Raw genomic sequence first — 21,942 nt, 5'->3', positions numbered from 1 at the left:
ATTTGATATAAGTATTTCTTAAATTATTAATTGTAAGTTTCCATTAACGATCATTTTTATTGTTGAGTATGTTTTTTAAAATAAAGAGATGAAAAGTTACAATAAATTAATATGTTAATTAAAAAATGTTACATAATTATTGTTTCTTCTTTTCTTTCGAATATATCATTATAGTTCCACTGTTGCAGCCTCATGTTAATATATGTATATAAATAAATAACAAATTGTCATATTATATGATAATCTTCTATTTGTTCGTGATATTTCTGAAGACTTTCATACCTAAAAATATTGAGTTTCCCTCTGGCAATGAACGCCCTCTCCTAAATGTAAAGTTACGTCTGTTAAAAAGCTATGAAGAATTCGTTCGAAACATAGTGAATTTATCAGAGACTGTCTATAGTATCATGTTGAGGTCATGCCGACATTTTCGTCTGTCGCACGTTGTGATATATTCCTAATTGAAGAATATTGAGCGTGATAAGTGAAACGAAACTTCAGAAAAAATGTCTTTATGTTTACGTACTCTTCCAAACAAGTTAACATCTTTTGTTAATACAAGAAAACAAGTAACGAAAATCGACCGTCACTTACTGAAACATGTTACATCGTCTCTGTTATTTAAAGAGGTATATACTTGATATTTTTCCAAGACATTTGTTAGTTATTAAACTTTCAACAACATTTTTCTCTGTTAATAATTAAAATTCTTTTGTCATAAATTATTATTACTTTCTATCACTATACAGATTTGCCGAAATAAGTTAACCTTCAAATTCTTATGTAATAGGCATTTTGTTATATTAATTGTATATGTTTGTAATTTATGATTGTTATTAGAATTGTTATAACTCTGAAATTTCTCTCCCCTTTCCGACATCTGTTTCTAAAACTAAAATTTCAATAAATAACACTAAAAGATACATTTTATTCAATTTCAGTTTTTGGGTACGCAAACAGCAGCATATACAAGAATGAATTGTAAAGAAAAATCTTTAAATCCTACAATTCATTCGGTACATCAACATTTATTTGCAAATTATATGGATACTTGTGTAAAGTGGCCAAAAACATTAAATAAAACGTGTGACTGGAATCAAGAGCAAACATTATTGTTGCAACAACAGAGACAAACAAATACTAGAACATTGGATGCATGTAATATTAATGTTGGAAATAACTTTGTACTCGATAGTACAAAATGGTCGGAACCTTACATAAATTCTAAGTACTTGCATAGAAATAAGAAGTCTTGTATATTTAATACTAAGATGCTCTCAGTTAGCAGAACTATAGACAATGATTTATTTAATCCTGAAAAGCAAAGAATCTTATATACAGAATTGTCCCCTAATAAACAAAATGTAAATGAAAAGGCATCTCCAAAGGATCGTAAACCATCTGAAGCACAATTGCAACATGTATTTGATACTCTTAGCAAAGAAGTATGTTGTTCTATTTTGAAAACGAATTACATACTTGGAATGATATAATGTTTAATAACCTTTTTTTTATTGAAATATGTTTCTTTCAGTTACCTGCACTGTTTATTAAAACAATGACTTATGAAATGTATACACAGGATATAATATTTATAAACAATATTCGAGGAACATCAACTACGTACGTATATAATGTGAAATATTTTCATTGTTAATATTATTTATACAGGTATCCCGCGAGTTATGCGGTTAATTGGTTCCGCGTAAGTCGAGGCTCAGAATTAGTCTCTGAAATATTCTGAAATATGTACAAACTATTGTGAAATACATATCGTGGAATACCTATTATCTTTTTTATTTAAAAATATTCATCTATAATTACCGCGATAATTTCCGCGTAACTCGAGGGATACCTATAGTTAAATTAATATGTATTATAGAAAATGTATAATATATATGCTTGAAAATGTTTCACAGGGGTATTATTAATTATGTAAAACAAATTGCATTCTTAAAAATACTAGGACATATAAAGTTTGCCTATGTTAAATTTGATATTTTAAAAATAACTATGCATCCAGAAGATAGTAGTGTTAAAGTTCGTTGGCGAATAATAGGTATTACCGGTACACACGTATTTCTTCAATTTTGGAGAGTTAAAATTTGGCGGATGAAACAACATATACGAGATCAAAATTCGTAAGTAAATTCAATTATTGTTTTAGTAAATTATTTCTTATATTCTGTAATATCAATTACAAAATTTTATCAATAGGTGGTATGACGGTTTTTCTACGTTTTATGTTAATAATGACGGTAAAATATTTAAACACGTTGTCGATAAAATGATGCCAGATCAAGAATATACAAAACCATCTATAGAGGCAAAATTAGCTTTGTTTGCATCATTGCTAAATTTAGATTCCTATAATTTCAGTAAACTTTGTTCAAAAATGAAATTTCGTGTCAGTCAAATAAAATGAAATAAACAAATGTAAAAGAATTTGCGGAGTTACTATCCTAAATAAGAAGTAATTCATGTATCAAAGCACATTATCTGTTTAGATATATCACTTGAATATATCTGTGAAACTACACGTGCGAATAAACACATGGCATGAATATTTTATGTATTTATAATAAAATATAAATATTTAATTGCGAAGAAGTTTTGTGAATTACATTTTGAACAGTTTACACCAATGGAGTAAGAATAAGCAAACCCACAATAGTATTAATATTCTGTTAATACTATTAAAGTTGTGCAAATTGCCGTGGTCGTTATCGATACATTGTATATGGTTTCGGGTGCCAGTTATTGTATCTCACTCGCGTTTATCCTCTTTCCTTATCTCCGTTGAATTCGGAGAAGTTAACCATGCCCACCAACGACCACGGCCGGTCCTGACCGCGGACATTTAAGTGGGCACTACTATAATTATAATCACTTGTATGTTATGGGCATTTAATAACAATTAAATTATTTATTATTAATAAATGCAATAAAACATTTTTGGTTTAAATGTTCCTTAATTTTGTAAATTATATTTAGAATTTTATATTAAATGTACATATTGTGATTAAAAATTGTTTTCGTTAATAATTCTCAAGAAAATTTTTTTCCTTTGTTTGTTTGATATTATAGCAATTGGAGGAACTTATATGTTTTGATCTCTTATTGAAATGTATTTTAATATTATTCCGTAAAAAATAATTTTATTTACTGTTACAAATTTATGGATATAACTATACAATCAATCTTTATTCTCCTTAGTTGCACACAAGTCCTACAAAAGAGATACGTTTATAAAGACAGTATTATAAATAAAATTGTTAGTCGATAAAATATATAATTACCTAAATAATCATCCATTAATGTGCCAATGGCAAACTGTAAATAAAAATATAATATTAACATTTAGTAGCATAAAATATAAAGAAAGAAATGTTATGTGCTTCAATACTAACAATTCCTGTAGCATCAACTCTTGTACCAACAATTTTTAATCTTATTTCATCATCTGGTTGAATAATTACATCCTGTAATGTATATTATCATATATAGAGTGTTTGGCCACCCCTGGGAAAAATTTTAATGGGAGATTCTAGAGGGCAAAATAAGACGAAAATCAAGAATATCAATTTCTTGATCGAGGCTTTGTTAAAAAGTTATTCAAAAATTTCAAATCGTTCACGAAAAGATCATTTTTGAAGCCTCAATCAACAAATTAGTATCCTTGATTTTCGTCTTATTCTGGCCCTTAGAATCTCCCATTAAAATGTTTCCCAGGAGTGGCAGAATACCCTGTATAATTATAAGGTTAGTAGAACTATGTAACACATTATTTGTAACAAAATTTACCTCTTCTTTTGATTTGTAGCATGGAGGATTTACATTTGGGCAAAATTGCATATCTGCTGGGATTGACTGTAAACAATATTACTAAATTATTAAACAAAATTATAAAATTACGACTCGTTCGAGAGTAACTTACATGATGAGATATAAAACATGAAAGTGGACCAATTTCTGCAAACATTCCAACCTATTGAAAAGAAAAAAGAAATTACCAGTAATATTGTTCTTTTATATACATGTATATAACTATTTCTTTACCTTGTTTACTTGTGTTACAATAGCATCCAATACTTCTCCTTTGAATGGTCTAAAAACAATGGCTTTATATTTAACTGGATATACTACAAATCCTTGTCCTGGTTGTATGATACCTGCACCTATATTATCTATTGTTGTTACAGCAACTACAAAACCGTATCTAAAATACCATAAATTATTTAATGTAAATTTCCCTGCTTTTAATACAATTATAAACTATGAACTTACTTTCCTGTGCAGGTACCTTCAACCTCTGTGTACAATTTTTGTTTGACAGTATCTAACAATTGAGGTCCAAAATATCTAGGATGTAACAAAATTTCATGTTCCAAGGATATCTACAAAGGTATAATAATTTTCAATTACAATACAATTAGATCGAGTCAAGAACTATTTCTAATCTTGGATTATTAATCGTTATTCAATTACAGTATCTGTTTGTTAAGATTCTTTGTAGATTAGTAGATGGAAAAAAGTTTCGTACAACTGAAATTACTTACGTGATAAAACATGATGTGTTTTAATATTATAAAATCAAACAATATTTAAAAATTCAAAGCTCGAGAGGTGCACTACGTATGTGCCGCTGTTTTAGGTTATATTCGAAAATCGAGTAAGTACCATCTTTTATGGAGAATTTTCATTTTTATTCAAGAGTTTATAATTACTTAAATGTTGGGTAGATTTTTCTATGTATTTCGTCAATTATTTATTTACGATATTGATTTACAAGGAAAAATGTGAATCAATATTAAAATATAATTTCTGAAATTGATAGTATAGATATCGCGGTTATGTATCATTAATTGCGCGGGAAGATGTGGATAGAAAAAGAAACAGTTTACATCCATATTTTTATTATTTCTTATTATATTACATTTTTATACAAGAAGCATATTGCGGATTCAAAAATTAATTTTAGAAAATGATAACACATCCGAATTTGATGCAGAAAAATATATTTATTCTAGTTGGTTTAATACATTTTAGGAATTCTTAACAGAACTATCTCTGTAACATGTAATATTATATTAATTTAACTAATTCACGTACTAATTTCGGGCAAGCCGGTATGCTAGTTATTAATTTATACGAATTATAGATCGAATGTGAAATTAAATTATTTATCATCATCTACGGAGTTCATTTTTTTTTTTATTTCTAAAGCTAATTTGTATCCAAGTTCCGGTCGTCGATCTTTTCCTTCGACCATTGCTTTTACCTGATTCGAATTCACAATCACACCATTATCATTTATGACGGTAGCTTTCGTTTTTTCTATATCTACGAGATCTACTCCTCGACTACAATCGTCGATGAGAATAGTTCGATAACCACTTTTAAGCGCATCAACCGCGGTAGCTCCGACGCAAACATCATAAGCTAGTCCACAAATATATATATCTGTTGTCCCGGTTTCTTGTAATTGTGAGGACAACGTGGTATCTTGCAATTTCTTGTTATCCCAAAACACAGAATATGAATCCACTTCTGGATTTGTTCCTTTGTATATTTTAATTGCATTATCAACGATTTTTAGGTCTTTATGAAGCTCTGCGCCCCAAGAGTCTTGAATGCAATGACGCGGCCAAAGACGTTGCGTTAGTAGCGGTGGTCCTTTGAATGTAACCGTATCATAAACTTGTGCTATTTCTTTTGGAATTTCGCTGCTAGGATCAACTTCTCTGCAGAAAGATATTCAACTTGTAAGTATAAAAGTGTACTAATAAGATTCAAATATGTATTAATTACCTAAGATGTAAATTATCAATGAAAGAGACATGGTCTACAGGATGCCAATCAAGAGAGTAAAATACTGCATCAAATGGTACAGTATCCAACAAACGATTGATTGGCTCGATCACTTCTGAACCATCGTGTTGTGCAGCACATTGTTTTATATTTAACGAACCCGTTATAAAATCGTTTTGTACATCAACGATCAAAAAAACACTCTTTGGACGACAACATATTTTAATCCAACGATTCCAGCACATCTGCAAAATTATGAAAAAATGTTAAACTCACTTTCAATTTTTAACATTATAATTAGATTAGATTAGATCTCATAGTTATGTTGGGCATGCAATATTTACAAATATACCTCGAACTCTTCTCTATCAATCTTTCCATCTTTTTTCCAGTCAAATACAGAATATATTTCATTCAACTGGTTCTTGTCGAGACTGTAAATTTTTCCGCGATCGTTACGAAACAATGCACGACAAATGAGTTCAAATTCTGTGAGAGACAAATATCCATCTTCATCTTTGTCAAAAGCAGTGAAACATGCATCCATATTCCTTTGCTGTTACTTGTCTCTAAGTAATTTGTTTAATCAATACTCGTTTTAGCAGTGCACAGCCACATTATATACTTCTTTTTATACCTCCTTACAGGCAAAACTGCTGATAAAATACTGCAGTGTATTTCTATATGATCTATTTCAATTTTACTGCAGTGCAGTACTAACTTTTCATATTTTCATTCAGTGGAGCATACACACCCTGCTTCAATGTCATAACATTTTAATATATTTTGCATGTGAATATTAAAAAAAATTTATTAGAAACTAAAAAATATTTATTAGTGTCTGTCGTAAATTAAAAATTTACATTAAGAATTATTATAAAATATATATTCTGTTTATATGTCGAGTAACATGTAGTTATATAAGTGTAATACAGAATCATTGTGACAGTCTTTGATGAGTTAATAATGATACATCAACCATTGCCTCAGGTTCTAATAAGTTATTTACTTTATATTTCATAGATTCTTCGTAAGCATATGTAACAGATGTATCTGTTAGGTGCATATTACATTTTGCTAAAATTAAAATACAATTACGAAGTCGTGCGCAAACTTCGCGATTTTCCTGTGGGATCCTTGATAAATCTTGAGTGAAACCACCCTCTGATCTGTCGGTATCTTGTTTACTAGCTCCGATCCATATATAACCATTGTTTCCTAATATTAAACTTGCACCATTCTCCAAATTGTGAAAATGCGTTTTCTTTCGTTTTATGAGTGCTGGTGAAACTTTTATCATTATACCCTGAGATAATTTACCATATTTTAAGACTCTGGTATGCAACGAAAGCGAGCCATCTACAAAATTACTTTGTACTTCTGCACAAATTAAATCTCCCTCTTGAAGATATCGTCGCATTGTTTGTTCATCTTCTGCGGATCTTCTCCTCTGATAGATTACAATGAAAAATGTATGTGCATTTAAAATCATTTACACTTTAAATATCGAGTTACGAAAGATGGTATAGTTCTATATCCTACCAATTCTCCTCCAGGCAAATTGACACTAGATAGTAAAAGTACAGAGTCAAGTTTTGAATTAGTATCAACTTTCCATCGTTTTTGTTGTACCTCGGTTATACGGCCAACAACAACATCTCCTATTTCGCCCTGATAACGTGCCTTCAAGGGTCTTATCGAAATAAGTTTGTTTACTTTTTCTAAAACGCCAGCTACGGACGCACGTAATGTGTTCTCATCATCTACGTATGTTCCGTGACCCCTAATGAAAATTCGTATAGAATGAAAATTCTGCTACTTATTCATAGGTAAGTTACACGCAGTTTCATTACCTCAAAAAATCAGGTTGACTAGATATTTCTTCTCCCGGTGTATATATTCGCGGCTGTATATCTTCGCTCCTGATTAAATTTAGATCAATTCTATTTACAGCCAAACGTATATTAATCGGCGGATATTCTTCCATCGCAATTAAATTATAATTTTCCTATATTACTATACAGGTAAGAAATATTATCGATATGCTCAAACTTATTTTTTCTTATCTTTTACGCATGCACAGATTGTATTTGAGGTTATGTCTACGCATCGCTTGTATTAACCATTTCTATCCCGCAATTTTTCAATGTTCATGTAAGTAAACCTTAGTAATTGTAAATTTTTTATGAGTGTAATTGATATTACGAATAGTATAATTATTAGAAATGTGGTAACTATTTTTATTAGTCGTTGTTCGTGTACATGCGAAGAAAATAGATATATAACTAATAATTTAATATTCAACATTGTACAATAGTTTTTAGGTATCATTTTATTTAGTATGTATGTAATTATTATTTAGCCTCAACTAATTTCACTGCTAATAAGTATTCATTGTTTTTTAGTACATTACAATGGAAGATTTTATTCCGACGCGGGTGTCGAGGATGAAAAAAGACGTTGCAGAAGAATTCGTATCAGTTAATTATAAGCAGCCAAGGAAAAAGGTAAAGGATAATGTTAACTTTGGAGACGACAAAGAAAAGACAGATGCACAGGACAACACTAAAGAAGATCAAAAAAGGAAACAAGAATTAGAAATGAAACGTTTTAGATACGAAGTTATGAGATTTGGTATATCCGGCTTTGAAAAAGCAAAGGCAAAGAAATCAAAAATCGAGCTTGTTTTAAATTTAGGCGCAAAACCTCCTAAAAACAGGAGAGTAAATTATAAAACATTGAAAATGCAAAAAGCAAGGCAAAAGGAAAAGCAACAAAACGAGAAAGATGTATCGGGAGCTGCGAGTAGTATGGTAAAACATAAAACTACAAAGATTCGTAAGAAAAAATCTGATAATATATTGGAGGTTTATGGAAAAGTGAGCGATAAACCACAGAGTAAAAAAAAAAAAAAGATGAAATTTTAACTGTAAATGTTTAAAATAGTTTTAGTTGTTTCATCGTAATCTATACAACATCAACTAATTATGTTTAACAATAACATGTTCCATATATTATATGTTATATACGAACAATAATGAGTAATAAAATAATATTTTCATGTTTGTGAATTCATTTGAGCCAGCTTTGCGAGCTTTAATAATAGGATACACATTTTTGTCTATGCATATTTAAAATAGATATCCACAAATGGTTCACGATGCTGCAATGGAATGATTTGGCATTAAAAGAACCGTTCCTTGCATTCGATCGAGGTCAGTCAAAGGCTGCAGCCGTCGGTGCTACCTCGAGTAACATCTGAAGGAAGGCATTCACACCTTCTGCAAATCAGAAAAGTAATATTTTACCCTCAATATATTTGTTCCTTGTGTGTTGCTTCCTATTAAATTCCCGCTTACCCATAAATTTGGGCACATATCCGTATTTAACAAATGGGAGGTAGACAAGCATGCCCGCAAATATGAACCCGGTCGCGTACAAGTACTCGATTTGAGGCTTGTCAATGATTGGTGCTACAATCAGGTACGCAGAGATTCCAAGTACGAGCACAGGTATCACCAGCGGACATTTGTATGGTCGTGGATGATTTGGTCTGGTCCTTCGCATCACCAACAGAGCAAGCATTGCTCCGCCATAAAAGATCCAAGCGGTAAATGAAAAAAAGTCGATCAAGGAATCTATGTTTCCAGACAATACCATCGTTCCTAATTGACGTGAACGTATTTCATTAAATAATTAGTATCTCTATACTAATGTATATTTCGTTCTGTTTAGAATAGACGTATGAACGATACCTGCAACGAGAGAGTGGAAGATAAGTCCTGGCGCGGGAGTGAAGCGTCGCACGTGCACGTAACTGAGACAGTCGAGTAAATGACCCTCTCGGGATGCGGCGAAGCATAGTCTACCTGCTGCAAAGAGAGTACCATTTGCGGAACCGAACGTGCTGATTGCAACCGAGAGCGGCATGAGCCACGCCATAACGCCAAGAATCCGATTGCCAAAAGTCTGCAAAACATTATAGAAGGATGACTCTCTCCGTTGAATAGATTTTTGACTTGTATGCTTTTTTAAAGTTTTTCTTTTCGAGATATCCGATCGATCTTAGCTATAAAATATAACGAGGATGCTAGGTGTCTGTTCTAATTCTTGGCTTCTAATCGAAATAACGATGAAATTACAGATTGTCGTCTTACCACTGCAACGGCTTCGCTTTCGATCATTTCCGACGGCGACATCACGGCTAGATAAGAGACGTTTATCAACGCGTAACAGAGCGTGACAAGAGGTATACCGATCATGATGGAACGCGGCAGATTTTTCGAGGGATCTTTGATTTCTTCCGTGACGTAATTAAGATTGTTCCAACCGTCGTAAGCCCACAGGCCAGTGTAGAAGGCCGTGGCCAGTCTTCCGATGTTCACGGTATTGTTGCCGTCAATCATGTCGAACGCGCCTTTCAGATGTTGCGTGTTACCCTGTATCAGCTTGTAAGAACCGCCGGCGATTACAACGAGTATGGCGATCAATTTGGCCGCAGTGAACGCGTTCTGCACACCCGTGGCCAGATTAACGCTGTAACAATTCACCAGCAGTATAAGTATGATCGCCAGGAGCGCGACGATCTTTACGATTTCCTCGGGTGGATCGCAATCGGCCGCGAACGCTTCTACCGCGTATTGCGCGAACGAGAGGCATATGATCGCCATCTGTGACGGCTTCAGGACCAAAGTGGAGACCCACGAGAAGAGGAAAGCAGGCGGAGCACCGAACGCGTCCATGAAGTATGCGTATTCGGCGCCGCTGCTCGTGTTCATCGTACCCAGCTCGGCGTATGCCAACGCGCCGCACAGACTCAACAAGCCGCAGGCCGTCCATACGAGGAAGCTGATTCCAATACTGCCAGTTCGAACCAAAAGCCCTGACGGCGAAACGAATATCCCGGAACCTGGACCAGAAACGTAAACAAATGTTATGCATCCTACGATTAAAGTGCAGGTCCCTCGGGTTCCCGATTTTGGTAAAACCTTACACGCTCGTGGATCTAGGCATCCTGTTCATGATAACAGCTGGCATAATTTCGGGTCGAGGTTTGAGGTTTCACCGAAATCGGTGACCGATATTTAACGTTTATCGACCGTTACCTATCATGGTACCAACGATTAGAGCCACCCCACTGACGAGTCCCACCCGTCTCTTGAGGTGAACAGAGTTGTTCTCCTCTGGGTCCGCCCCCTCCAGCCCTCCACCCCCTCCACCCCCGTCTTCATCATCTCCCACATCCCCAGATTTAGTTTCTTTTTGTTTCCGTTCGTGTAGCTGTTGTTGAGGCTGAAACGGCGTCGTAACAACGGGGTTCCAGCCGTTGCTGTTCCCATTGATCCTAGCTGATCGCGAGACCAACGTTGTCTCGGGAGCTCCACTCCAACTACCGGGTTGCAGTTGTTGCTGCGGCTGATTGCCGTTGCTCGTCTGTGGATCATGTCCCACGGTAGCTGAAACAATTCATTTCATGTTTTTACTTTTCTATCCTCCGAAACACGATAAAATGCAAATATCTGCCAACGTATCACGTACGCCGCTACTCTCTCAAACATTCAATTTTATGATCCAAGCGTAACTTCACTAATTATCCTACTAATTATCGTATGAACTTTCGCGAAGGAATGGAATTTTTACCCGTCATTGATTCCTATCATTTGCTACCAGCAGTTATCGACAAGTGGAATTGTTAGCATTCTTCACTGCCGCGCGACATAGACAGGCAAACGGTGGTTGTCCCACGAAAAAAAACAGTTTCACTTATAGTTCCATTCGCATCGTTTAAGTGAATAGGAAACACCTGCTCGATATAGCCTGTTAAATCGGTGCTGGTAGTCGTGTGCACTCCAGTAATTGTTAAACACCGTCTCGAAAAGCCGGTTACACTGCGCCGCGAATCTTTAACAATATAATAATTTATAATATTGTATCAAGTACCGCGATAATTGTTCTCGAGCAAAAACCGTGCCAGGTTTGCTTCGATAAACTCGATCGACTCGAAATAAATTCAAATATCTTCTACGGACTCGAGAAGCTTAAGAACCACTGTGTTGCTTGAAAAATCACTTGCGGTTCAAATCACGCGACCGTACCGCGTCGTTTGCTTCCCGTGACTAACGAAAGATGAGCGAACTAATTCAAAGTAATTGTTGAGAGGATCCGAAAAGTGGCAGATCGTCGAGTTTGTGTTTACTTCGTCACGTGACATATATTATTATCTTTGGGACGTTGCTGTTACCGTAATAGTTCTCGTGGCCGGATGCCAAAAGATTTCTCGTGACCGAGATCGTTATGCCTTCTTTACGTGTATCATCGCACAATAGAACAACACGCGCGATTTTCCTCCGATTATACAGGATGTACTTTCGAATAGTTACCAGTTGTAAATATTTCGCAAACTTTATAACTTTTCAAACCAACACCTTGTACGGCGGAAATGATATCGGAACAGGTCGATACAGAGTTGATTGATCATTCTCGTAATTGGTTCCGCGATTTTACACGCACGTCGAAAATCAATATTATGGATAACAAACGACTGATAAGCCGTATAGGAAGGCAATAAATCTTTCTGGATCAAACGATCGTGTGGAATAAACGCATTAACTGCTTATAATGGCGCGCAATACGAGCACGTTGCATTCTTTCAAAACGGATTCAGTCTTGAAGCGATTGAACGCTCGTAATACGCCAGGCGTGTCGAGCGTGGTTTCTTATTCAAGGTGACCTTTCGATAAAGGATTATCGATTTTCTCGACGCCTGCTATGATTTTTCATCGTATAACATTTAAAGTACTGTCCACCTTAAAATATCGTTCACTTTTTCCCCTGAAAGGTGCACGCGTGCGAGTTTTTCTTTTTTTTTTTGCGTGGCAGAAATATCCATCGAAAATGTTTCAAACGTTCGACTCGATTTTCCGATAAAGCACTTATCCGCCAAGTTCAAAGATCTATACGTAATATACGAGGGTGCATTCTTTCGAGTATATTTTCAGACTGTAATACTTTATTACCGAACGCGTTAATGAAAGTCATTGTACAAATTGCTGACAGCAATAAATAATTTGTGTCACGAATACCTCGTGTATTGATTACACGCAAGAATTCGAAACATAAATTATTTCTGTCGTAGTCATTTTTCAGTTACAGGAATATTTCGTTGTTTTAAACGCCAAAATATCTAATCACAGCGTTGAACATTAATAATACCGCCTTTTCATAAATTTTTTGAAAATATGTTTTCTTATTATTATTGAATGTACACGTATTAAATTTTCATTAGATAGAGAGCAAGGTCATAGCTAGTAATTAACCGAAAATATTAAAGAAACGATTTATATGACCAAAAGTTGCGGCGTAATCAGTAAAAGAATTCGAAAGAAAACAGCGCCAGAAATTCATGCAGAACCGAATAATGCACGATTAAAATCAGTATCGTTAACAACTGTAGAAATACGTGTTAGGGATTTTAGCTTGAGGGAGTAGTATTGTTCTACCAAGAAAAAGATGATAACATCACGTATACACCTCACAGTGATGCATGGAGATAGATCTATTTAAGTCTGAAAGATGTTTGTCTCAGGAATAGGTGATCTTGTTCGCATAGATCGTAGATCCTAACAAAGAATATTATAAACAAATATTGGAACACCACGTCACCGCGTCTGGACTATGTCTAATCAGAGATTCGTCTTGCAAAAAGATAATGATCCTAAATATTCGTACAAATTTTTTAGTATACTTCCTCTTCTATTTTTGTATTAGTGATTATACTTAGGTCTGATTTTATAACTTTCTGACCTGCAAGGAGGAAGGATGCTTTTGGTTTTAGTGGCAAAAAAAACTACAAAGTTTTCAGTTACCTTATGTTAAGTATCGCAGGCCACTCTTTTATGATAACGCGCTTTAAATTGTATGTAACACGAGCACAAAAAATGCTTGGTAATAGTTCCTAGTCAGGTATGCAATTAACAATATATTAGTCGTATAGTTCGCAAATATCGACGAATATGTACTCTGTCGGCGGAAAGTTAAACCGACCACTTAAATGCTTGGCATAGATTCGTCGATTAATTAGAAATAAAAGTTAAGTCGGTTCGGTTGATGTACGAAACTAAGAAGAAATACAAAGATTATATTGTCCTAATATCGTATGAATTTATAAATAGAGCAAATCCAATGAGACCGCTCCGTAGTAACGAAAGTCTTTCTGGCTTTGATCGTTCGGTTGCAATGACGCAATACCGAAAATGATTTCCAACGTCCCGCGGCTTTCGAGATGATTTATGCGACCGAGACACAATGAGTTTAACATCGCAAAACTATTTTACGAGGCGTTACATAAAATGCTCGTACAAAGTAAAACGAAAGAGGGTAAGAAAGACGGTTTTCGTTACTTCGCCGATGCTATTGCGTCGTTTTCAACCGGAGAAGCGTGTCGAGAGTACGCAGAATGTAATTCGGTCTTGTTTAAAAGCAATTGCGAGCGATATTTCGTTCTATCGTCGAGCGATCTAATTGCTCGACTCGAAGGGAATACGAGTTTAATGGTTTTAAACGATTCAAGTAACAAAGATGTTGCTCGATAAAAGGTGATTGTCACCTGTCACGGTTGTTCTCGCGCTACGAATTAAGTTACAAATTTTTTCGAACCGGTAACACGATACGCTGGCTAACACTGACGTTTGCAGAGTTTAATAAGCAGTGTCTATCGATGGTTACTTTATCTATCGATACTGCGCAAACATTACATTCCTTTAAATGCATTAATTATCACATAGGCTGAGAAGATTTTTTACCAAGGAACTGAAAATATTAATTTCCACCGTGGAATGTCAAAGAAAGATGATCAATGGAAATCCAGACGATCGTATTATAAAATGTAAGTACTTTGATCATATTAATCTATTTATTCTTGTTTGAATTACTCTAAAAATTGCTTTGCTGTCAGTGAATGTAACACTATCCCGTACTTTTCTTTCAGTTAATCTTCAACGTACGGCCACGAAACGAAGACAATCGTCAGCGTCGTTGGGACTCACGTATGATTAACAAACCATAGAGCTGTTGTTAAATTGCGCGCTAATGGCTCATTGTGGCCAAGCATCGAGTTGATCCAATTGCGTTTAATTGATCGTATATGAAAGGAACCGATATTCGCGCGCGCGTAGACTCGCGAACTCGCGCGTCCACAACGAAGGTCGAGTCGGTCGTAAAATGAGCATTAAATCGCGCCTAGAAGCAATTAAATTCGTTTGACGGAGTCTCGTTCGTGACGAGAGCTGCATTTCTACGACCTCCTCGCAGCCGCCGGCGACACGTACGCGTCTGCAGAAAATCTGAAACGATGAGAGATCAACGGCTACGACAAAGAGGAACGGCTTTTTGCGTCGCGACCAACAGTTGTCTCCGAGTCCTATACGGTCGACACGTGGTTCATGGTGACCTACTCCGCGAACCGTGTGGTCTACACTTTGAACCACTTGGCCGGACGCGTGAACCCGTCGATCGATTCGTCGAGTCGAAAATCGCGTTGAAACGTCGCTGCATTCCGTTGATATCCGAAAGCTCCCGTTTCTGTTGCGCAAATACCGCTGGGAAACGTTCAATTCGTTTCCCATGCCAAGCCCGTAATATCGCCCGTGTAAAGCCGACGATTCGATGATTTTCGTTTCGTCTTATCGATCACGGACGCTCGCCGTTGTCTTATAACCCGGAGCAGATAGCTTTTCTTCGCGCATAAAATATAAATTGAAATCGAAACGACGTTACGCGGATAGGAACGGTCACGTCGGAAGTGATCGGTGAGCTTTTACAGTTTAAATCAGAGATTTTCTTCCACGCGGTTCTCGAAGGAATAAAAAATACCTAACGAATTTTGACCGCAGAACCGACGGACTTTCAAGCACGTATGACCCAGATAGCGACGGACCACCATTGAAAAGAATTAACGCGCGTATTGGTTTGCGCGTAAACGGGCATAATTGGCTTAAACGGTACGTGTCGCCTGAGCGTTTGTCGTCGTTCTTCTCCCTCGAGTGATTTGTTGAAGAACTCGATCGTCTATTTACGGCCACTTCGTACGGCACATATTCATTGTGAAACGTTAAAAATAAACCCGCGAACTCAAACGTGGGAAGAGTGTTCGATCGGCATCGAACTTGTATCCACAATGCTTGCTCGTTTACAAGAAACTATTTCTTCGTACGATTATTTCAATCTGGACGTTCGATTCGGTATAATAAGTGTAAAGAAATAATGTTAGAACGAACGTGTTCTTGACTTGGGTCATTTTCTTTGGCATTGCCACTCCACGGAGGGAATCAAACAGGAAGCACGAAGATATTTTCGGAATAACTTAAGGATTCCATGCACCCTGCAACTCGAGCTTTCCGTTTCACGAGATGACGCAACTGTCCGTAGATTTCGGTGGTCGGGCTCTCGGGTTGCATAACCAAGACTTTCCATTGCATTTAGACCTAACGAACGTTTCCGTTTTTATTCGACCTCACTGCCGCGAGTTCCGCTTTGGAACGGTTCGTTGAATCGGCCGCATATATAGCTATCCGTGCCAATTACGCGCGACTGTAAACATCCGAAATTGCCAAGATCAAACGGTGCACGTGCGTATATTACGTGCTACGCGTTAAATAGCGTTTCGTGTTGTTCTATACGATATTAAAGGCAAAGCGCAGAGAACTGCACGGCTCGATTTCCACGATCTGTCCCCACTCTTCTCACGAGCTCGGCAAAAATTGACCCAGCGGGGAGGGAAAGAGAATCGATTAACTCTGGGATTCACGGAACTCGTCGATTTAACGGGTTTCAGATTCCATAAAAGTTACAATTTCTATTGAATCGTATCGTTTCAGGTACAAGTGAAATGGTTTCGAGGACCACATAATTCTAAGAAGAACGAATGGCACGTACTTATGCGATGACCTAGTGCATAATATCAGCTGCAGTATTGCGAACCTTCGGAGTGTTATCAGCACTTCTCTTGTAATAGAAGATAGCGATAAAGAGTAATTCTGTACGAAGGGCAGTTCTCTTTCTATAAGGTAACGTGACACTTGAAAAACTCCAGGTGATAGACGACAAAGAAATTGTACGTTTGAAAAACATAGGATCTGAATTGTTTTCCCGCGTAAGAGAATATCAACTGGGTATATAACTAAATCGGGTACAGTGTTAGCGTCGTACGTCACTGGGTCTACTTCTTGGCTGACAAATTATGGGTTCAAATTATATTATAGAAAACCGTTCTTACAGGTAATGGTACCCAGAAGACTGGGTCGTTCGAGTACCCTGTCTCGGTCATACGGAGAATGTCGAGGGGGATGGTAATTCTGGGTCTTCCCCCCGCTCCCCTCCTCCCTTTGTTGTGGAAGGGCCAGAGGGTGGATTCTGTACACAAGCTGAAGGAAGTATGTAAGTAAGAAATTCTAAGAGTCTAAATAATACTGGAGGTTCGTGTGGAATGAATAATGTAACACGATACTCGTGTATTCAAACAAGAAAATTCAACACCAAATTCCACGAACAATTCATTATTACTTGTTCTAACGAACTTGCATTACGTCATCTGCGCTGTTTGTTTCAAACATTATCGCACGGTAGAAAATTATAAGTATTTTCTCTCGTATAGTACAGCGTTAGGAGAATCCGCCAGACAAGACTAAAACGTTAATACACGATTACACTCACCGACAGCCGGGTACAGCGAAACTAAAATGGCGGTGCGACTTGGCACGTGCTATCTCGTTCTATAACTCAAACACGAGCTTGGAACCAACAGGTTTTGTTCGACCGATGAATAGTGTCTTTTTCCGCGACGATTTCGAAACACTTTGCGCTTGATTTACGCTAACCAAGTAACGTCCTTCTGACCGGTAACTTTTGAAATATTTACATGTAAAGCAGTTTCTGTGATTTCGCTTATTATCTATATATTTTTAATCGTTAGTCGGAAATATTTTACGTGAAAATTAGTATACCGATAGAGTTCGTTATGTTTTTATAGTAACAAAATATTCTGTATAAAAAAGAGTCTCGACAGGGTCAGCGTTAAACGGTTCCGCGCAACTCGAAACTTTTCGTGTATAGTAACAATCGCGCACGCTTGACGCAGTGTTCGTATAGCTCGTCAGTCTCGACGAGAGGATCTTGCCCTAAGAATGAGAGCAGTGTTTATGAATGAAGTGGACCCGGCGAGGGTAAAAAGCGCGCGAATCTTTCCAATTACGAACAAGTGCCAAGCAGCCACGACGATATCGCGCGGCAAAAGGATAAAAAACGGCCAACGAATGGGCAAGGAAAAAGCGTCGCTCACCTCGTTTGAAAGGTGCGACATGCATGACTCTAATAGGGACCGATAAGAAGGGCGGACTGTGAGACCGCCTCTCATGACACCACGCCGACTTTTCGGTGCGACCACTGCCTTTGCCAGACTACAGCTGTCTTCTGCTCGCCGTCTGACTCTCTTCTCGCGCTAAATTTGCTCGCAGGTCTCTCGTTCGCGGTTCGAGGGGCGACCGTTCCGTACGCCCTTCTTTTCTGCCTGGATTCCTTTAACGGCGTCACCACGTCGCGACTCTCCTCTGCCCTGCGAATCCTCTGCGTCTCTGACTTCGGCTTTTCTACCGCGAATATCCGTATGCGTCGCGCGAATCTACGGTACTGCAACACGATATAAATCCCGATCCAGCTCTGACCAGCTCTGACGATGAACTGGGCGTTTAACAGAAGGAGACGTACTCGCCGAACAGCGAACAGAAACGAGGTCGGGTAGGGGAATCTAAAAGAGCGAGAGGGAAGGAAGGATGGACGCCGGAGCGCCCAGCGTCGGCGCCCGAACTCGCTCGATATCGTTTTTCTGTCTTTCGAGTTCTACCGGACACCTACGGATGCACCTCGTAAATCCGTAATATCCAAATATCTAAATCGTATCTGTATATCGATATCGTATCTAAATCACATCTATAAAATGCTCTAGCGTTCCTTTAATTCCTCGTCGCTGCTTCGACGAATCGAATCTTATTAATATTTCTCATTTTTTCTCCTCGAGCATCGAACGAAGATTTCCACCATTACGCGTATGGTAGAACGTAGATTGTTCGAAGTAATTTAAAAAAAAAAAATATGCACATATTTTATCCGAATAATGATTTCAGTAATGCAATATCTAACTAGACTTTGTTTTCGGAATATTCATTTCTGTGTCAATGGGTCTAATATATATCGTTGTTTGCTAATTTTTAACACGGGGATGATTATTACTGTGATCATTCGTTTCTGTTTCGTTGACTTTTCAATATTCCGTGGTTAAACTGGAAACTCCATCGCTTCTTTTGAAACGTTCCATAATGTGTAATTTCAACTACGTATTTACATTTAATATTTGCGGCACAGCAAGTGCGTTTACACAGTCAGAATTTATGCCAGTGTTACATATAACATCGATATAGACCGGGGAACATTAATTCTTGCTCTCCAGGAGAAAGTTACCAGCTTCGTATAATAACTTGTCAAGTGACATATTTACTATTGTATTTTTACAAAAATCCATCACGTGATTATATTTAACAACTCATCGTAACTTCGTTTCTATTCGGATGAATTGTTTAACGTATTTGAATCATTAAAGAATGTATCATGAATTGAGGACTGAACCACAGACTAGGTACAGAATAGATCTACCGATGTATTTTCGTGTCTCACGGTGTGGGGGTAATTTTCATTGGTCATAGTTCTCAAGATCACCGTGCCCCAAACAAAAAGGTCGCTCGAAAACCTATGGTTTCTTACCAGATCGGTATTGCAGTATGCGCGACACCAATTACCATAAGTAGTCTACCTGTATCGCAAATGTTACCTACAGATGCACAGACAATATTTTTGTCTTCGTGAATTTAATATTATTTAATTAGAAATTTGGTATGTAGTGTTTCCTTTTATATCTAATATCTACATAGCTTTAAACAGTTATCATGCAAAAGAAATTTTCTAATTTTTATTTTTATAAAATGAAAAAATTAATGAATTATAAGAATAAAAATGTTGAACATTATTTTCTGAAATTGTTTTAGTTTGTTTTTAATGTTAGTGTGTATAGATTATTATTTCATTAACATCAATATTTCAGCCTTTCTAATATAAGAACGTATTCTTGGTGTTAAATCGTTACAGATGTATAGTGCAAGAGAAGTGATATATTATGTGAATTAATTACTTTATTAGATCGATGTGCATGAAATATAAAATATGTTATTTGATATTTAAAAATAATATACTATGGTAAGCACCATAATATTCAAAGTTGGGATACAATCATACAACTGACCGTGTGGCCTAATGGATAAGGCGTCGGACTTCGGATCCGAAGATTGCAGGTTCGAGTCCTGTCACGGTCGAATGGTTAATTTTTTTTTTTTCTTGACTTTGTTTAATTTTATAATATTTATACACTAATAAAAAAATACATATTACATGTAAATTCATTATTTCTTAGCGACATTTTGATCGAATAGTAATTATATAATTTTATTTACTTGTTTCTCTACGTCCATTCGTTATGAAATGAAAACGATTGCATTCATTTGTAATGTAGAAGCGTAGAATTATTAAATACACTCTTAACATTTTATACTGTATGTTAATGTTCAGTATATGTCTTACAGCTAATTGCAAAAGTAATTACATCATTAATAATTGATAATATTGGGTAACAAAAATATTATTAGAATAACAAAGTTGTTACAATATATAATGCATTAAAAAGTGAGAATAAAAAAAGAATTCCTTCGAGCCGGATTTGAACCAGCGACCTATGGATGTCTGAAATTCAATCGTGCCTACTACAGTCCACCGCTCTACCAACTGAGCTATCGAAGGTTCGACGATTCTGGTCTGTCGTTAAAATAATGATAAGTAAATTATTGTATAGATTCATTCGGATCGTTTGATTTTGTATTAGTTACGAACATTGTTTCAGGAAGACTGAGTTAATACTTCGAAGTAACGTTTATGTTGCACACGAAGTGCATCATAGTCGTGAATTACGACAGAACACGAGAGATAAGAAACTTGATGGGCATTGTGCATTATTTAGAGCAGAAATAATTCATCAAGATGTAACGGAATATAATATTTCCAATCTTTCGTTTCTTTATAACGAGACTATCATCAAGTTCTTCGATAAAGAACACGTTTGAGGAGCAATTTGACCTCGAAACATTTCTTTCAACAGAGAAAGATAAAAGAGTGAATGTGACGCGAAGATGAAAGGAATTATTTGTCGCACGCATTGACATTATCGTGATTATAAAGGTCGGAGGTATTTTTTAAAATGTTATCACGGATTTCATGTATATTTTTGTTTGTAGACCATCATCGAAAATAATCAGAAGAAATATTACAGTATATGTATATTAACGATCAATTAGTGCAGGTTATGATTGTATAGGTTATGTAGCTTTTATATAAAACATGTAATTAGCGAACGTTTTCTTTCAATATTGAAAGAGCGTAATTAGAAATTATCTAGAGTAAATTAAGACGATTACCAATCAGGTTAATTAACATCTATGTACGTATAGCATAGTTCGAGGTCGTCTTACGTATCTAATCGATCTGAAAGGATGAAAATCGTTGTCAAGTGTAGAAACAATTAATGCGTGCTAGTGTGGCTGTTAATTTAATTACTGTGGCCAATTAGCATATTGTCAGCGCGTAATACGAAACGATAACAACGCGGTAACCTCTTGGAAGTTGTTTTAGGACAGATAAAGGCTATTAATGTATCCGATGAACGACGAATTTTCCTGTCTCGTTTAATTGTTATTTTCTTCAGTCGACCATCATTCGACACATTTTCTAAATGTTCTCGTTGGAATTATCGTTATATTGTTCTTTCTAAAATTGAATCAATGTTTTCAAAGTGTCGGGAAATGGTAATTTGTTTTCGCATAGGATTGCGTAATATGTTTTTTTTTTTATTCGAATGATTCGTATCGATTCGAAGCATTTTCACGGTAAAATCCATCTGGGTGTGTCGCTTCTCTAATCAGAATATAGCGAATCTATTTTGACATAACCGCACCTAAATGTCAGTCGTACTTCAGACGACCC

General features: G+C 36.3%; 6 protein-coding genes and 2 non-coding genes across 16 annotated transcripts; 3 read left to right on the top strand and 5 right to left on the bottom strand.

Moving 5' to 3' along the window:
* Positions 1 to 387: 387 nt before the first annotated feature.
* On the top strand, positions 388 to 2,558 carry LOC122398470. The gene is made up of 5 exons (XM_043398341.1): positions 388 to 629; positions 942 to 1,445; positions 1,535 to 1,623; positions 1,920 to 2,141; positions 2,218 to 2,558. The coding sequence occupies exons 1-5, from the start codon at positions 507 to 509 to the stop codon at positions 2,423 to 2,425; spliced, it is 1,146 nt and encodes a 381-aa protein (XP_043254276.1). The 5' UTR covers positions 388 to 506; the 3' UTR covers positions 2,426 to 2,558.
* Positions 2,559 to 2,703: 145 nt separating this feature from the next.
* Positions 2,704 to 4,827, bottom strand: LOC122398474 (DNA-directed RNA polymerase II subunit RPB7). Of its 3 annotated transcripts, XM_043398346.1 has the most exons (8): positions 4,560 to 4,827; positions 4,288 to 4,397; positions 4,060 to 4,219; positions 3,938 to 3,988; positions 3,805 to 3,870; positions 3,411 to 3,482; positions 3,300 to 3,333; positions 3,142 to 3,229 (listed from the first exon to the last, which is right to left on the bottom strand). In XM_043398346.1, exons 1-8 carry the CDS (start codon positions 4,569 to 4,571, stop codon positions 3,213 to 3,215), a joined length of 522 nt encoding a protein of 173 aa, XP_043254281.1. In that variant the 5' UTR covers positions 4,572 to 4,827; the 3' UTR covers positions 3,142 to 3,212. The 3 variants fall into 3 exon arrangements, with proteins under 3 accessions (XP_043254283.1, XP_043254281.1, XP_043254282.1); XM_043398348.1 differs by lacking the exons at positions 3,142 to 3,229; positions 3,411 to 3,482 and adding an exon at positions 2,704 to 2,871; XM_043398347.1 differs by lacking the exon at positions 3,411 to 3,482.
* Positions 4,546 to 8,777, top strand: LOC122398475 (uncharacterized protein C1orf131). 6 transcript variants are annotated; one of them, XM_043398350.1, is made up of 4 exons: positions 4,546 to 4,672; positions 5,600 to 5,765; positions 7,895 to 7,965; positions 8,217 to 8,777. In XM_043398350.1, the coding sequence occupies exon 4, from the start codon at positions 8,226 to 8,228 to the stop codon at positions 8,736 to 8,738; it is 513 nt and encodes a 170-aa protein (XP_043254285.1). In that variant the 5' UTR covers positions 4,546 to 4,672; positions 5,600 to 5,765; positions 7,895 to 7,965; positions 8,217 to 8,225; the 3' UTR covers positions 8,739 to 8,777. The 6 variants fall into 6 exon arrangements, with proteins under 6 accessions (XP_043254285.1, XP_043254288.1, XP_043254287.1 ...); XM_043398353.1 differs by lacking the exon at positions 7,895 to 7,965; XM_043398352.1 differs by lacking the exons at positions 4,546 to 4,672; positions 5,600 to 5,765; positions 7,895 to 7,965 and adding exons at positions 7,476 to 7,640; positions 7,765 to 7,835.
* LOC122398471 (nicotinamidase) lies at positions 5,180 to 6,720 on the bottom strand. Its single transcript, XM_043398342.1, has 3 exons — positions 6,164 to 6,720; positions 5,812 to 6,056; positions 5,180 to 5,744 (listed from the first exon to the last, which is right to left on the bottom strand). Exons 1-3 carry the CDS (start codon positions 6,356 to 6,358, stop codon positions 5,180 to 5,182), a joined length of 1,005 nt encoding a protein of 334 aa, XP_043254277.1. The 5' UTR covers positions 6,359 to 6,720.
* LOC122398472 (exosome complex component RRP4) lies at positions 6,720 to 7,946 on the bottom strand. The gene is made up of 3 exons (XM_043398343.1): positions 7,665 to 7,946; positions 7,354 to 7,594; positions 6,720 to 7,261 (listed from the first exon to the last, which is right to left on the bottom strand). The coding sequence occupies exons 1-3, from the start codon at positions 7,796 to 7,798 to the stop codon at positions 6,749 to 6,751; spliced, it is 888 nt and encodes a 295-aa protein (XP_043254278.1). The 5' UTR covers positions 7,799 to 7,946; the 3' UTR covers positions 6,720 to 6,748.
* Positions 8,778 to 8,951: 174 nt separating the features above from the next.
* On the bottom strand, positions 8,952 to 18,558 carry LOC122398469 (b(0,+)-type amino acid transporter 1). Of its 2 annotated transcripts, none has more exons than XM_043398339.1 (6): positions 18,146 to 18,558; positions 10,917 to 11,267; positions 9,969 to 10,720; positions 9,567 to 9,780; positions 9,171 to 9,476; positions 8,952 to 9,092 (listed from the first exon to the last, which is right to left on the bottom strand). In XM_043398339.1, the coding sequence occupies exons 1-6, from the start codon at positions 18,168 to 18,170 to the stop codon at positions 9,028 to 9,030; spliced, it is 1,713 nt and encodes a 570-aa protein (XP_043254274.1). In that variant the 5' UTR covers positions 18,171 to 18,558; the 3' UTR covers positions 8,952 to 9,027. The 2 variants fall into 2 exon arrangements, with proteins under 2 accessions (XP_043254274.1, XP_043254275.1); XM_043398340.1 differs by lacking the exon at positions 18,146 to 18,558 and adding an exon at positions 11,452 to 11,601.
* Positions 18,559 to 20,152: 1,594 nt separating this feature from the next.
* Positions 20,153 to 20,225, top strand: Trnar-ucg. Its single transcript has one exon. It is a non-coding gene; the product is annotated as a tRNA-Arg (tRNA).
* Positions 20,226 to 20,611: 386 nt separating this feature from the next.
* Trnay-gua lies at positions 20,612 to 20,706 on the bottom strand. Its single transcript has 2 exons — positions 20,670 to 20,706; positions 20,612 to 20,647 (listed from the first exon to the last, which is right to left on the bottom strand). It is a non-coding gene; the product is annotated as a tRNA-Tyr (tRNA).
* Between the last annotated feature and the right edge of the window lie 1,236 nt (positions 20,707 to 21,942).

The sequence above is a fragment of the Colletes gigas genome, unplaced genomic scaffold, assembly GCF_013123115.1.
Source record: "Colletes gigas isolate AHSC1104 unplaced genomic scaffold, ASM1312311v1 Colletes_gigas_Sc00011, whole genome shotgun sequence".
Lineage (NCBI taxonomy): Eukaryota > Metazoa > Arthropoda > Insecta > Hymenoptera > Colletidae > Colletes > Colletes gigas.
This window is presented reverse-complemented; position numbering and strand designations above follow the sequence as displayed.

Excerpts from the sequence above, each read along its gene's own strand:
- LOC122398470 (XM_043398341.1), top strand. The coding sequence starts at position 507 with ATGTCTTTATGTTTACGTACTCTTCCAAACAAGTTAACATCTTTTGTT. Across the intron at positions 1,446-1,534 it reads TTGATACTCTTAGCAAAGAA|TTACCTGCACTGTTTATTAA; the intron begins GTATGTTGTTCT and ends TGTTTCTTTCAG. Across the intron at positions 2,142-2,217 it reads CATATACGAGATCAAAATTC|GTGGTATGACGGTTTTTCTA; the intron begins GTAAGTAAATTC and ends TTTTATCAATAG.
- LOC122398471 (XM_043398342.1), bottom strand. The coding sequence starts at position 6,358 with ATGGATGCATGTTTCACTGCTTTTGACAAAGATGAAGATGGATATTTG. Across the intron at positions 6,057-6,163 it reads TTGATAGAGAAGAGTTCGAG|ATGTGCTGGAATCGTTGGAT; the intron begins GTATATTTGTAA and ends ATAATTTTGCAG. Across the intron at positions 5,745-5,811 it reads ATTGATAATTTACATCTTAG|AGAAGTTGATCCTAGCAGCG; the intron begins GTAATTAATACA and ends ATCTTTCTGCAG.
- LOC122398469 (XM_043398339.1), bottom strand. The coding sequence starts at position 18,170 with ATGCATGTCGCACCTTTCAAACGAG. Across the intron at positions 9,781-9,968 it reads AAAGCGAAGCCGTTGCAGTG|ACTTTTGGCAATCGGATTCT; the intron begins GTAAGACGACAA and ends AATGTTTTGCAG. Across the intron at positions 9,093-9,170 it reads ATATGTGCCCAAATTTATGG|AAGGTGTGAATGCCTTCCTT; the intron begins GTAAGCGGGAAT and ends TCTGATTTGCAG.
- LOC122398472 (XM_043398343.1), bottom strand. The coding sequence starts at position 7,798 with ATGGAAGAATATCCGCCGATTAATATACGTTTGGCTGTAAATAGAATT. Across the intron at positions 7,595-7,664 it reads AGTCAACCTGATTTTTTGAG|GGGTCACGGAACATACGTAG; the intron begins GTAATGAAACTG and ends AATTTTCATTAG. Across the intron at positions 7,262-7,353 it reads ATTTGCCTGGAGGAGAATTG|AGGAGAAGATCCGCAGAAGA; the intron begins GTAGGATATAGA and ends GTAATCTATCAG.
- LOC122398475 (XM_043398353.1), top strand. The coding sequence starts at position 8,226 with ATGGAAGATTTTATTCCGACGCGGGTGTCGAGGATGAAAAAAGACGTT.
- LOC122398474 (XM_043398346.1), bottom strand. Across the intron at positions 4,220-4,287 it reads GAAGGTACCTGCACAGGAAA|ATACGGTTTTGTAGTTGCTG; the intron begins GTAAGTTCATAG and ends ATGGTATTTTAG. Across the intron at positions 3,483-3,804 it reads GCTACAAATCAAAAGAAGAG|GATGTAATTATTCAACCAGA; the intron begins GTAAATTTTGTT and ends TATACATTACAG.